General features: G+C 41.1%; 1 protein-coding gene across 1 annotated transcript in view; it reads left to right on the top strand.

The window, feature by feature from the left end:
• Positions 1-13,274, top strand: part of mdn1 (midasin AAA ATPase 1) — a 162,809-nt gene that overhangs the window by 61,214 nt on the left and 88,321 nt on the right. Inside the window, exons 37-45 of the mRNA XM_033020868.1 lie at positions 944-1,066; positions 3,850-4,047; positions 5,255-5,362; positions 5,452-5,640; positions 6,621-6,722; positions 6,833-7,096; positions 7,297-7,564; positions 9,301-9,460; positions 10,290-10,406. Coding sequence (XP_032876759.1) covers positions 944-1,066; positions 3,850-4,047; positions 5,255-5,362; positions 5,452-5,640; positions 6,621-6,722; positions 6,833-7,096; positions 7,297-7,564; positions 9,301-9,460; positions 10,290-10,406 — 1,529 coding nt within the window. The remainder of the gene's footprint in view (positions 1-943; positions 1,067-3,849; positions 4,048-5,254; positions 5,363-5,451; positions 5,641-6,620; positions 6,723-6,832; positions 7,097-7,296; positions 7,565-9,300; positions 9,461-10,289; positions 10,407-13,274) is intronic.

The raw sequence follows: 13,274 nt of genomic DNA, 5'->3' as shown, positions 1-13,274 counted from the left end.
TCAAGCTAGACAAATGGTGTGGATTGAATCTGGGAGTGGGTGATTATCGCCATAAATGAAACATGTCTGAGAAAAGGGCAGGGCTGGCAACTCAATTTTGGAGGGTAGAGATGCTACAGGCATGATAGAGATCCAGGGAGATATTTAAGGAGAGGCACTTTAAGGGACTTTAGGCACCTGTTTTACTCTGAGGATAGTCCATTTCTGGAATGTGCTACCAGAGGAAGCTATAGAAGCAGATATAATTGTGACTTTGAAAATACACTTGGGCAGATATATCGATAGAAATGGTATAGTGGGTTCTAAGCCAACTCAGCGCAAATAGGATAAATCTTAAATGCCATCTTGTTCAGCACGGGCAAGGCGACCCAAATGGCCTGTTTCTGTACATAACATTGCCTCTAAGTAATTTGTATTTAATAGATTTTGAATTTTTGTCAATGTTTTAATATGGGTAAAGGACCGTTAATCGCAACCAATGTGGCACAGCGGTAGAGCTGCTACCTAACAGCACCAGAGACACAGGTTCAATCCTGACTACTGGTGCTGTCTGTACAAACCTTATATGTTCTCTCTGTGACAGTTGGTTTTCTCCATGTTCTCTGATTTCCTTCCACATTCCAAAGGCTTGCAGGTTAATTGGCTTCTGTAAATTGCCCCTAATGAAAAACTGGGACAACATAGGACTAGTGTGCGTGTGATTGTTGGTCGGCGTGGACTCGGTGGGCCGACAGACCTGTCTACATGCTGTGTCTCTAAACTAAATAGTGCTGAGATAAGTGAGTAAATCACTGTGTTTGGAACCAGAGGTAATTTGGAACCAGAGATATGTACTAAATTATAAATTAGAAACATTATTTTGATGCCGTATTTCTGCTGCTTGGTTGAATTATTAATTTTGACCCATTGCTTTGAAAATTGAGCATGATTTCTGTTTCTATAGGATGTGACTGATTTGTTTGGGACGGACCTGCCAGTGGAGGGTGGCAAAGGTGGACAATTTGCCTGGCGAGATGGTCCTCTGCTTGGAGCCTTGAAGGCTGGACATTGGATTGTTTTAGACGAGGTGGGTACTGATCAATTGTTATGATAAACTCTTTGCAGTATCTTGTGGGCTGAGTATATTTCCACGATTAGCACCTTTTAATTTCTGCTTTCTTTGAATGCAAAGTGCCTGTTCTCTTTGGGTATGGAACAAGTAATAGCAACTCATAAGGATCTTACAGAAACACATAAAATTCTTAAAGGATTGGACAGGCTGGATGCAGGAAAAATGTTCCCGATGTTGGGGGAGTCCAGAACCAGGGGTCACAGTTTAAGAATAAGGGGTAGGCCATTTAGGACTGAGATGAGGAAAAACTTCTTCACCCAGAGAGTTGTGAAGCTGTGGAATTCTCTGCCAAAGAAGGCAATGGAGGCCACTTAACTGAATGTTTTCAAGAGAGAGTTCGATTTAGCTCTTGGGGCTAAAGGAATAAAGTAGGAATGGGGTACTGATTTTAGATGATCAGCTATGATCATATTGAATGGCAGTGTTGGCTCAAAGGGCCGAATGGCCTACTCATGCACCTATTTTTCTATGTTTTGATACTATTAAAAGGACCAGGAGCACTGTATGGAGATAGAAACTGGTATACTAAACCTTTTAGATACTTTTCATGTTTCTCACTTTCTGCCCCTTAAAACTGTACCTCACCAAGCAATTCCTCAGGGCTTCTAAATGACTGAATAAATGGGCCTGTAATATTGAGGCCAAGTATAGTGAGTGAGTCATTGTAGAAGGCTTTCTTGACAATGGCTCATTTTCATAAGAAATTCCTGCTTTTGCTCATTTCAATTTTGCAATAGTATTTCTGGCCCTCCTGAAAAAGAAAATTGTTGAAACCTTTCATTTTTTTTACCCTTGTCCAAACTATGTGAGTCTAGTTTTTTTTTTTTGGAGAGGTTGTTAATATTTTTGTCACCTATTGAATTTGTGTTTGTTCTATAGCTCTTAACGCTAGCTTTACAGGACTTTTGAAATATGAAGTCTGCATTGGGGAAATCACTGTTTAAGTACTGGTGATAAGTCCTTGTCATAGTGTCACATTGTGTGAAAACAGACCCTTCGGCTCAGCTTTTCTGTGCATGGCATCAAGTACCTATCAGTACAATTTTGCGTCTGACTGAGTCTGTGCTGGTGATGCTGCTGCTGGCAAGATGTTTTATTCCTCCAGTACATCATCATACTTCAGCACATGACAATAAATTCGATTTGACTTGACTTGACTCCAGTGGGAGAGTCTAGGACCAGAGGGCACAGCCTCAGAATAAAAGGATGTACCTTTTAAAATGAAAACAAGGAGGAATTTATTTAGCCAGAGGGTGGTGAATCTGTGGATTTCATTGCCACAAACAGCTGTGGAGGCCAAGTCATTGGGTATTTTCAAAGGGGATATTAATAGGTTCTGGATTAGAAAGGGCGTCAAGGATTACGGGGAGAAGACAGGAGAATGGGGTTGAGAGAGAAAAATAGATTGGCTATGATCGAATGGCGGAACAAACTCAATGGGCCAAATGGCCTAATTCTGCTTCTACAGTATGTCTTATGGTCTTATGATCCTTTATTCACAATTTATGCTTCAGCATTACTGTAGGTAACCCTTCAACTGGCTACAGTCCAGCTGAAACTGTTGCCCGTCTTTGGAAGTGTGTGTTTGCCAAGGAGGCCTGGAATGGAATACAATTGTTCATTCGCAGCAGAGGGAGTAAACTCAGTGGACTATTCCCAGAGATACAAATGTTGACATCTGCAGGAAGATCAGTGCAGTGAAATACCTTGTCCTCGGTCTCCTCCATTGTCAGAGTCAAGCTAAACGCAAATTGGAGGAAAGGCATCTCATATTTCGCTTGGGCAGTGGTATGAATATTGATTTCTCTCACTTCAGGTAGCCTCGGCATTCCCTCGCTCTCTATCCCTCCCCCACCCAAGTCGCACTAGCTTCTCATTTTCACCCTTCAAAATGCTAACAATGGCATGTTTCCTTTATCATTGTAACTTTTTTGCACATCTTTCATTCATTGTTCTTTATCTCTCCACATCACCATCTATATCTCTTGTTTCACTTGTCCCTAACCAGTCTGAAGAAGGGTCACTACCTGAAATGTCACCCATTCCTTCTCTCCAGAGATGCTGCCTGTCCTGCTGAGTTACTCCAGCTTTTTGTGTCTACGGTTTAAACCAGCATCTGCAGTTCCTTCGTGCACAAATACCTTAGTCTGCCCGGAACTTGTTGATCTTACAGCATGAGCATCTATCCGTCATTAAAAGCTGTTAGCTGGCACTTTACTGGGTGCAGGACTGCATCCCGCAACACACTGAAGTTTGGTGCAGTCATTGCGAAGGTTCTGTGTGCAAACAATTATTTTGAGGTTCTCCCATAATTAGATGTCGAAGGCCCAGGAATTATGAACTAATGTCTACAGACATAAAATCAATCTGAAGAAGGGTTTTGACCCGAAACGTCACCTATTCCTTTTTTCTGGAGATGCTGCCTGACACGCTGAATTATTCCAGAAATTTGTATCTACCTTCGGTATAAACCACCATCTGCAGTTCCTTCCGACATAACTAATATCTATGCTTGCCCTGAGAATGTTTGGGAATTAAAGGTTGGTGCCATATTGATCCAATATTTAATTTGTCATTGAATGAAATGATACATACAGAGAATATAGATAATGCAGTGTTTGTGTTGTTCAACAATGTTATGAATTACACGTGTAAGGAGGAAAATGGTACTCAATAAATTTGTCTAGTATTAAACTTCAAAAGGGAATGAAGTAACTGGAATTATTTATTTTTCTCAGTTAAACCTGGCATCTCAATCTGTTCTGGAGGGACTGAATGCTTGCTTTGATCATCGTGCTGAGGTTTTTATTCCTGAGCTGGGACTTCACTTTAAAGTGCAACATACGAAGACCAAGATCTTTGCCTGCCAGAATCCTTACAGACAAGGAGGTGGAAGGAAAGGCCTCCCCAAGTCATTTCTCAACAGGTTCACTCAGGTGAGGCAAGAGAATGAGTACATTTTGACGTTTTGGCAGTAAACATGGGTCACTGTGGAAACTCACAAGCCACTTGGCAAACAGGAAAAAGCCTGACTTTGATTATATTTGGATGTTGACACTGTCTGCATAATAATTAAGCGATTGTTCAAAGCATTAACTTGGCAGCATTAATTTGAATAGCTGAGTTTTGGAATTTTTCTGAAATTTGTCGTTCGTATTTTCTGTCCACATAATATTTAGAAAGATACTCCTTCCAAAAATTCTGAATAATCAAGACTATTTAAAGCAACATTATCTGGTTATTTGATATGCAGTTTGCAACATTTGGGGGGACTTGCCTCTCCTTAATGTTTAATTCAGGGATTTCTGCAAACCTTTGTTACCAGAATCACACATATAGCATAAAAATATTACAATTATACATTTTACTTCCAGAGCCAAATACACCCCATAAACATGTGTAATCCGGGAGGGACATTTGAACAATAACCACACTGGTAGTGAGGGACAAGACAGGAACTGGTTTGCAAAGCCCCACAGCAACTCTGCAATGCCAAATTATCTTATGACCTGTTTGAGAAGGAACTGCAGATGCTGAACCTTATGACCTGTTTAGTTGTTTTAACCTTAAATTAACCTGAAATGTGAAGACTGGTCAGGATCTGGAACTCCCTTGTTCTTTAATGTGTGCCTGAGCAAAGGTAGTCATTCAATTTAATTTGCCACACAGCATTGTATTGGAAGAAACTGCGGATGCTGGTCTAAACCGAAGATAGACGCAAAATGCTGGAGTAAGTCAGCAGGACAGGCAGCATCTCTGGAGAGAAGAAATGGGTGACGTTTCGGGTCGAGACCCTTCGTCAGCCTCTTGACCCGAAACGTCACCCATTCCTTCTCTCCAGAGATGCTACCCATCCCATTGAGTTACTCTAGCACTTTGTGTCACACTTAGCATTGTATCTGGTTTGGGCATTGTGTTCCTGCTCAAAGTCGGATCAGGACCGACATTTTGTACAAAAGCAGTAATTTATATTGCAGTTTTCACTGATTCATTGCATTTAAGTAATTCGCTAGTACCAAATAGAAAATGTACTTGAACCAACTCCTTCTCTTGCTTGTGATAATTCAGAAAATTGGTTGCTACTTTGTGCGTTGTGCCCAATGTACTTTGTTTAAGACTAATATTGATTTTTTTTTAATGCAGGTTTATGTGGATCAACTTTCAGTTTCTGACATGGAGTATATTGCTGAAACGATCTTTCCTGCTATTGGTAAAAACATCATCAGTAAAATGGTTCATTTTAATCATAAGGTAAAGTATTATTTTTACTTTAATGATTCATGTTTGAATGAGTTCTTAAGTTGAATACTCATTGTCATTCAAACTACTTTTTGTTAAAGGTTAACCAAGAAGTAATGGTAGAAAGGAAATGGGGACAAAAAGGAGGACCATGGGAGTTCAACCTACGTGATCTCTTCCGATGGTGCCAATTAATGTTGGTAGACCAAATGCCAGGGTGCTATGATCCAGGCCAACATGTTGTTTTGGTGTATGCAGACCGAATGAGAACGGAAGCAGACAGGAGGAATGTAAGAGTGACACTCTATTGCAGCTTCTATTTTCAGCCAATTCTTGCAATAAATCCGACCTCTGCAATGATATGTCCTTTACAGTTGGGGTAGTTAAGTTGTGATTTCTCCTTCCTTTGCCTCCTTTTTGAACTTGAGAATCGTTTTTCGCCTTTGTTCCCCGTACTGCAGCATGCGTGACAATTAAAGTTTATACATTTTCCAGTTTTGACAGAGAGGATGCGTAACTGTCTCTTCCCCAATTTTCAGCTGCAGTTGTGGCAGTGGTTGTACAGCCGCATCAATCAGATTAAGAATAGAGAGTCATACAGTGCGGATATGGGCCTTTTAGCCTAACTTCCCCTTGCCGAACAAGCTGCCCCATCTACACTAGACCCATCTGCCCATGTTCATCTGTTCATGTGTCATAGGAGCAGAAGAAGACCATTCGGCCCATCGAGTCTACACCATTCAATCATGGCTGGTTTATCTTTCCCTCTGATCCCTATTCGGATGTGTCTCCTTGCAATCTTTGACACCCGTACTAATCAAGAACCTGTCAATCTCCACTTCAAAAATCCCCAAAGACTTGGCCTCCCATGGCCATGTGTGACAATGACTTCCACAGATTTGCCAACCTCTGAAAACCTTTTTGCCTTCTACCTTGTGGTACTTTATCAAAGGCCTTCTACTGTCCGTTTTGCTCATATCCCTCTAACCTTTTCTATGCGTGAACCCGTCCAAATGTATTTTAAATACTGTTATAGCACGTGCCTCACCTACCTCCCCAGGCAGCTCATTTCCTATATCCACCACCCTATCAGTGAAAATGTTGGTCCTTGGGTTCCTTAAATCTTTCCCCCCTCGCCTTAAAACTGTTAAGGTTACAAGGCAGATGCACCTAAACTGAGATTGTTCCCCAAGATTTACATCATTTGCAAAATTTGGTGAAATAATCAAGCTTGTATTCTACACTCTTTTTATGTTTTATTTCTTCCAAGATGTTTGCTGTATTTAAAGAAACCTTCTCTGGTGATGATGAAATTCAATTGCATCCCTACACCGGGTCCAGAAAATTCCATATCACACCACAGCAGGTTCAGGTATGTGACTTGATTATGAGAACTTCAATTTGCTCAAGTAACAAGATCATGCATTTTTAAAAATGGAAAAAAAAATGTTCACAACCCTTGCTGTCGCCCTTCTGTTTCAGGTTGGCTATTCTATCCTCTCACGCAGTGCTTTCAATGTTCCCATGTCGAGCAAACATCTGTCCATCCTTCACCATTCCCTCCAACCACTGGAGTCTGTCATGAAGTGCACTCAGATGAGCTGGATGGTAATTTTGGTGGGACCAGCTGCCAGTGGGAAAACCAGCCTAATTCAGCTCTTGGCCCTCCTGACAGGACAAAATTTAAAGGTTATGGCAATGAACAGTGCTATGGACACCACAGAACTACTTGGTGGATATGAACAGGTGAGATATACAAGCCGTGTACATTGTGTAAGAAGGAACTGTACATGATACAGTAGATGAGGTTGGAGGTGAACCTGTGTCTAACCTGAAAGGACAGTCTGGACCCCTGGACAGAGTTGAGGGAGGAGGTATAGGGACAGATGTTGCATCTCCTGTGGTTGCAAAGTGTTGTTTGTTTAAGTGGTCTTTTGTGCTTGCAGGTTGATATTTTACGTCCTTGGCAAAGTTTAATTGGGAAGGTGAAAGATGCTGTCTTTGCCATCATTAAAAATATGCTGCTCTCTCTGGATTCTTTCCATGAATGCAGTAATCTTCTCAAACTCTGGAATTCATTCCTGATGAGCGATTCTCAGTCACTTGAAAAGGAACACAGTGCTGGCATTTCCACAGATGCAGTGAACAAATTAGAGGATTTGCTTGCTGTTTTTCACCAGTTCAACAACAAATTGAACACACTCTCATCATCAGGTACATATTTCTGAGTTATGTATAGATTAGGCAACACAATTAAAATTTCTGTATTGCTTGCTATTTAAATATTTTGGAAAGAAGATTCTGGTATATTTGAGAAAGTAAAATTAACAATGCAAAATTGAAAAAACGGAGTTTCTAAAAGTTGAGTTGCAGTCATTTCTGCATTGTTTGTAGGGTTACACGTTTTTCAGAGACAATTTGGAGGCACCAATAAAAATAAATATACAATAAATGACCAGTAATTGTAAGACCATGAAAGTGCAGAAAACCAAGTAGGTAAATGCAATATCAATCGTGATTTAGTATGGTTGTGCAGGGTGGTCTAAGAACCTGATTTATGATTAGTACGGGTGTCAGAGGTTATGGGGAGAAGGCAGGAGAATGGGGTTAGGAGGGAGAGATAGATCAGCCATGATTGAATGGTGGAGTAGACTTGATGGGCCGAATAGCCTAATTCTACTCCTATCACTTGTGACGTAATAAAATCAGCTGTTCTTGAATTTGGAGGTAATGGATCACTAGCTCCTGTACCACCTTCCTGATGATAGCAGTGAGATGAAAGTGTGGCCAGGATGGTATGTCTTTGATATTAGTTGCCTTCTTGAGGCAGCTCCTCCTGCAGATCCGATTGATAATGAGAGACAGTGATGGCAATGTCTATTTCACTTTTTGCAGCCTACTTCGTTCTTGACTATTTAACTTGTCCTAACAGTCCATCAAGTCACCAGTCGGTGTGATTTCCACCGTTGGCTTTTCAAGGTTCAGTACAGACTTCGGCGACCTATCTATTCTTCTGAGGAAGTAGAGGTGTTGAGGACCATTTTTTGTGCTTGTATCAATATGCTGGGCCCAGGTTAGATCATCAGAGATATTTATTCATAGAACTTCAAGTTGTTGACTCTCTCCTTCACCAATTTGCCAATGAAGACTGGTGCGAGGTCCCTCGGCTTATTCTTCTTGATGTATTTTATATTTCTGCAGATTGTTTTTCCACATCCACCTAGTTACCCACAGAACTTTGAAGGGTGAATGATTTCCTCCTCCTCTTCCTTTATTCTTCCCGCCCCCTCCCCACCCTACATCAGTCTGAAGAAGGCCCAAAACGTTGCCTATTTCCTTCGCTCCACAGATGCTGCCGCACCCGCTGAGTTTCTCCAGCACTTTTGTCTACCTTCGATTTTCCAGCATCTGCAGTTCCTTCTTAAACGGGGTGAATTATTTCATTGATTACCCACTGTGCTTTCACTGTTCATCTGTGCACAGATGGATCATATCTTGGTGGGTTGTTAATGATGGACCTGCTGACACACCCAATATTTTAGCAATCATCAAGAGATTGTGCCAGATGACAGCTTTAATTGTATTTGGTCTGTATTTGCATTAGGAAAGTGATTTGATGGTTGAATTAAATAACGTTTAGTAGTTCAGTTCCATTTCGTTTAGCGTCACGTGTACTGAGGTACAGTGAAAAGCTTTTGTTGCACGCTAACCAGCCGGAGGAAAGACAATACATTACAGTCGAGCCACTTACGGTGATTTTAAAAAGTTGAGCGATTTTAATATGTGTTTGTAGATCTGCTTCTGTGGTTAGCACGAAAATAGTCACCTGGGTTGGGCACCATCTCATTCAGCCCATGAGCTGCCCATAATTGGACAGCTTAATCGTTCTGTTTGCACGTTGACTGCCTTTCTCAGGAATATTTTCTCTTGTCTTGAATGTTGTGTTTTAGAATTTGAAGAATTGATTGCAGAATTCCAGCAATTCAACTATCAACGCAGTCAGTTTTTGGATGGTAAAAAGCGTGGCACCTTTGAATGGGTTGATGGGATGCTTGTACAGGCATTGAATTCTGGAGACTGGCTACTGCTGGACAATGTTAATTTTTGCAGGTAAGATCCTTCTTTGTGTTGGCTCTAACATTTTGATAAAATTGAAGGTTCTGCCGCAGCTTCTTAATAAAGGCATTTTGATAAAATGCTTGCGTGATTAATCACGTGCAGGTTCTTCTCCTATAATGCAAAAGTTGTGTTCCAAAGAAACCTTGTGTTATATAGTGATATAAAACTAATGTGTCAATGGGGATAAGGGGGTGAGGAGCTAGAGTTTCAGACTCTGAATTACACACTTTTTTTCATGCAAAGTTTAAAAAAAATAAAGGCCTTTTCAATGGCTGTAAGTTTATTTTTACCGCAAGCTCAAAATACTAAAGTCTCTATTTTACACTGTTTGAAAGAGTATAGTTTCACCTGTGTCAATAGAAGCGAATACTTGTCAATGCCCTGTGGTGAAACATACACTGTTGCTAAGAGATGGTGGTTCATTACTGCAGGGAGGATACATAGAAATAGAAACAGTCTTTTTTTTCCTACACTTGTTTCTCTCCCAAGACATCTTTTTTTCTGCTTGTCAATTTCTTTTTTTTTTGTGTTTCTCTGGTTCCCAGTTGAAATCCCGTTGTAACAATTTGGCCCGCATAATGGTAAATAGTGTTCCTAATTCATCTATGGTGTCATATCCAATTAGTATTATGGAAACACTTGTTATAGAATCTTTTATCGTCTCGTGCTTGGTATTCGACTGATAGATTTGGAAGTTGAGGGAAATGGCTTGTTCAGTCAATGCAATTTGGAATGGGATTTACTGGATGATACATTCAGGGAACTACTAATGTAAAATGTATTTATGTTGCTAGTTGTATGCTGCATTTCTTTTAAACAGTCCTTCTGTGCTTGATCGTCTTAATGCTCTTCTGGAACCTGGAGGAGTCCTGACCATAGGTGAAAGAGGAGTGCTTGATGGCACCAGCCCAACTATTGTACCACATCCAAATTTCAGGTATGATGACAACATTTTTCGAGGTAATTCAGGGATAATAAACCCGTTTTTATGTCGCTAGATTTTATGTTTCTACAAACAGCATTTACGAACTTAATGGCTCTTTCAGTCCCCATCTGGATTATCCCATTGGAGATTGCAATATTGTTATATTAGCATTAAGGGGCTATCCCACTGTGGCGACCTAATCCGCGAGTTAAGAATAGTGTCTTCGACCTTCAAGCTCGAGGGCACTCGCCTGGAAAACCTCGGGCTGGATCGACCGTCAGCGTTGAAACCGCGAGCTATTAGCGGAAAGTTTTTCAACATGCTGAAAATTTTTCCGCGACTAAGCTGAGGCCACAAGTATTCGGGAACTTCCCTCGAGCACGAAGGAGAGTTCCAGTAACCTCATAGGACCTCTTAGGACCATGTGTCGACCATGCTGCGAGTTTGAGTCGAGGGCAAACTCTTCTAAACTCGCAGATTAGGTCGCCGCAGTGGGACACCCCCTTCAGCTGGAGATTTTAAATTCCATTTGCATCTCCAGCCTGAAAAACATATACTTATTTTGAGGGTCTTCAAGGTGATAGCCAATTGTCAATCCGTGCTAACACAATTCCCCCAATAACAGGAATGAATGAATTAATTAATTAATACATTTATTGGCCAAGTATGTACACATACAAGGAATTTGCCTTGGTGCTCCGCTCACAAGTAACAACATAACATACAGAAAACAATTAAGAATTAAACATAAAACATTAAGAGTAAAACATTATAGTTTAAACATGTGAATGAAATAAAATACCAGAGCAAAAGGAGGCTACAGACTTTGGGTATTGAGTATTGAACATGAGCTCCTGTGCACTGCTTTTCCATGTTGCATAATGTAATGTCTTTTGGAAATCCATATAAGCTCTAGCTGCAGGTTTCCCTCAATCAATTCGACTCTGTGCATCCTTAAATTCTAGTAAATTTGTCAAACCTAATTTACCTTTCATAAACCATGTTGATTTTGCTTGATTACATTAATTGTCTCCAAATGACTAGCTACTTTTTTGATTGTAGACTCCAGCATCATGCCACCAACATGTTAAACAGATAAATGTTAAACAGACGGTACACAAAAATGCTGGAGAAACTCAGCGGGTGCAGCAGCATCCATGGAGCGAAGGAAATAGGTGACGTTTCGGGCCGAAACCCTTCTTCAGACTCACAGACCTTTAAACAGACCTTTAGATACCAGTTGCTTTTTGTTATTCCTTCACCCTAACTAGCCCATTTGATATCTTTGAAGTTATTTGCAAAGTCCTCAGCCATAAGGACTTTTCTCATCCAGGTTATTAATTCTCCAGTCTCACCGTCAGGGGTCTAGCATCCCTTTTATTTATCTAAAGATAAAGTGGTGAGGTTGAACTTGGAGTATTGTGTTCAACTTTGGGCGTCACGCTATAAGAAACATGCTATTAAACTGGAAAGCTTGCAAAGAAGAGGATGTTGGCAGGACTCGAGATTGAGTTGTACGGAGAGGTTAGGAATGCTAAGACTTTATTCCTTGCCTCTTGGGACACTGAGGGGTGATCTTATAGAGGTGTATAAAATCATGAGGGGTATAGATGGGGTGAATACAGTCTTTTACCACAGGACAAATGTTAGTGGTTTTGCAGATAATGAAGATGTTTGTGAACGATTGCAGTAGGATCTGGATTGATTGGCAATGTGGGCAGAGGAATGGTTGATGGAATTTAATACAGAGAAGTGTGAGGTGTAGCATATTAGGACGTCGAACAAGTGTAGGACCTACACAGTAAATGGTAGGCCCCTGGGAAGTGTTATGGAGCAGAGTGATCTAGGAGTACAGGTGTATGATTCCTTGAAGGTCGAGTCACAGGTAGATAAAGTGGTCAAAAAGGCTTTTGGTACTTTGGCCTTCATCAGTCAGAGTATTGAGTATAGAAGTTGGGAGGTCATGTTGCAGTTGTATAAGACGTTGGTGAGACCACATTTAGAATATTGTGTTCAGTTCTGGGCACCATGTTATAGGAAAGATATTGTCAAGCTTGAAGGGGTTCAGAAACGATTTACGAGGATGTTGCCAGGACTAACTAGAGGGTGTGAGCTATAGGGAGAGGTTGAGTAGGCTGGGTCTCTATTCCATGGAATGCAGAAGAATGAGGGGGGATCTTATAGAGGTGTATAAGATCATGACAGGAATAGATCGGGTAGTCTTTTGCCCAGAGTAGGGGAATCGAGGAGCAGACATAGGTTCAAGGTGAAGGGGAAAAGATGTAATAGGAATTCAAGGGGTTACTTTTTCACACAAAGGGCGGTGGGTGTATGAAACAAGCTGTCAGAGGAGGTAGTTGAGGCTGGGACTATCCTATTGTTTAAGAAACAGACAGGTACATTGATAGGGAGGACATTTGATAGGACAGGTTTGGAGGGATCTGGACCAAGCGCAGACAAGTGGGACTAGGGTAGCTGCAACATTGTTGGCCGGTATGGGCGAGTTGAGCCGAAGGGCCTGTTTCCACACTGTATCACACTATGACTCTATGATTGGGTAATCAATAACCAGAGGCCAAAGGTTTACCATGAGAGGAGAAAGATTTTGATAGAAACCTGAGCGGTAACTTTTCACACAAAAGGTGGTGGGTATATGGAACATACGAGTCTGAAGAAGGGTCCCGATTTGAAACGTCACCTGTCCTTTTTCTCCAGAGTTGCTGCCTGGCCCGCTGAGTTACTCCAGCACTTTGTGTCTATCTTCGATATGGAACAAGCTGCTTGAGGCAGGAAAAATAACATTTAAAGACATTTTGGACAGATGCCTGTATAGGAAAGGTTGAGGGAAATTTGGCAAATGGGATAGGCATCTTGGTGGGC

The sequence above is a fragment of the Amblyraja radiata genome, chromosome 5, assembly GCF_010909765.2.
Source record: "Amblyraja radiata isolate CabotCenter1 chromosome 5, sAmbRad1.1.pri, whole genome shotgun sequence".
In the NCBI taxonomy this organism is placed as follows: domain Eukaryota; kingdom Metazoa; phylum Chordata; class Chondrichthyes; order Rajiformes; family Rajidae; genus Amblyraja; species Amblyraja radiata.
The sequence above is the reverse complement of the archived record's forward strand: the minus strand, read 5'-3'. Positions and strand labels throughout refer to the sequence as shown.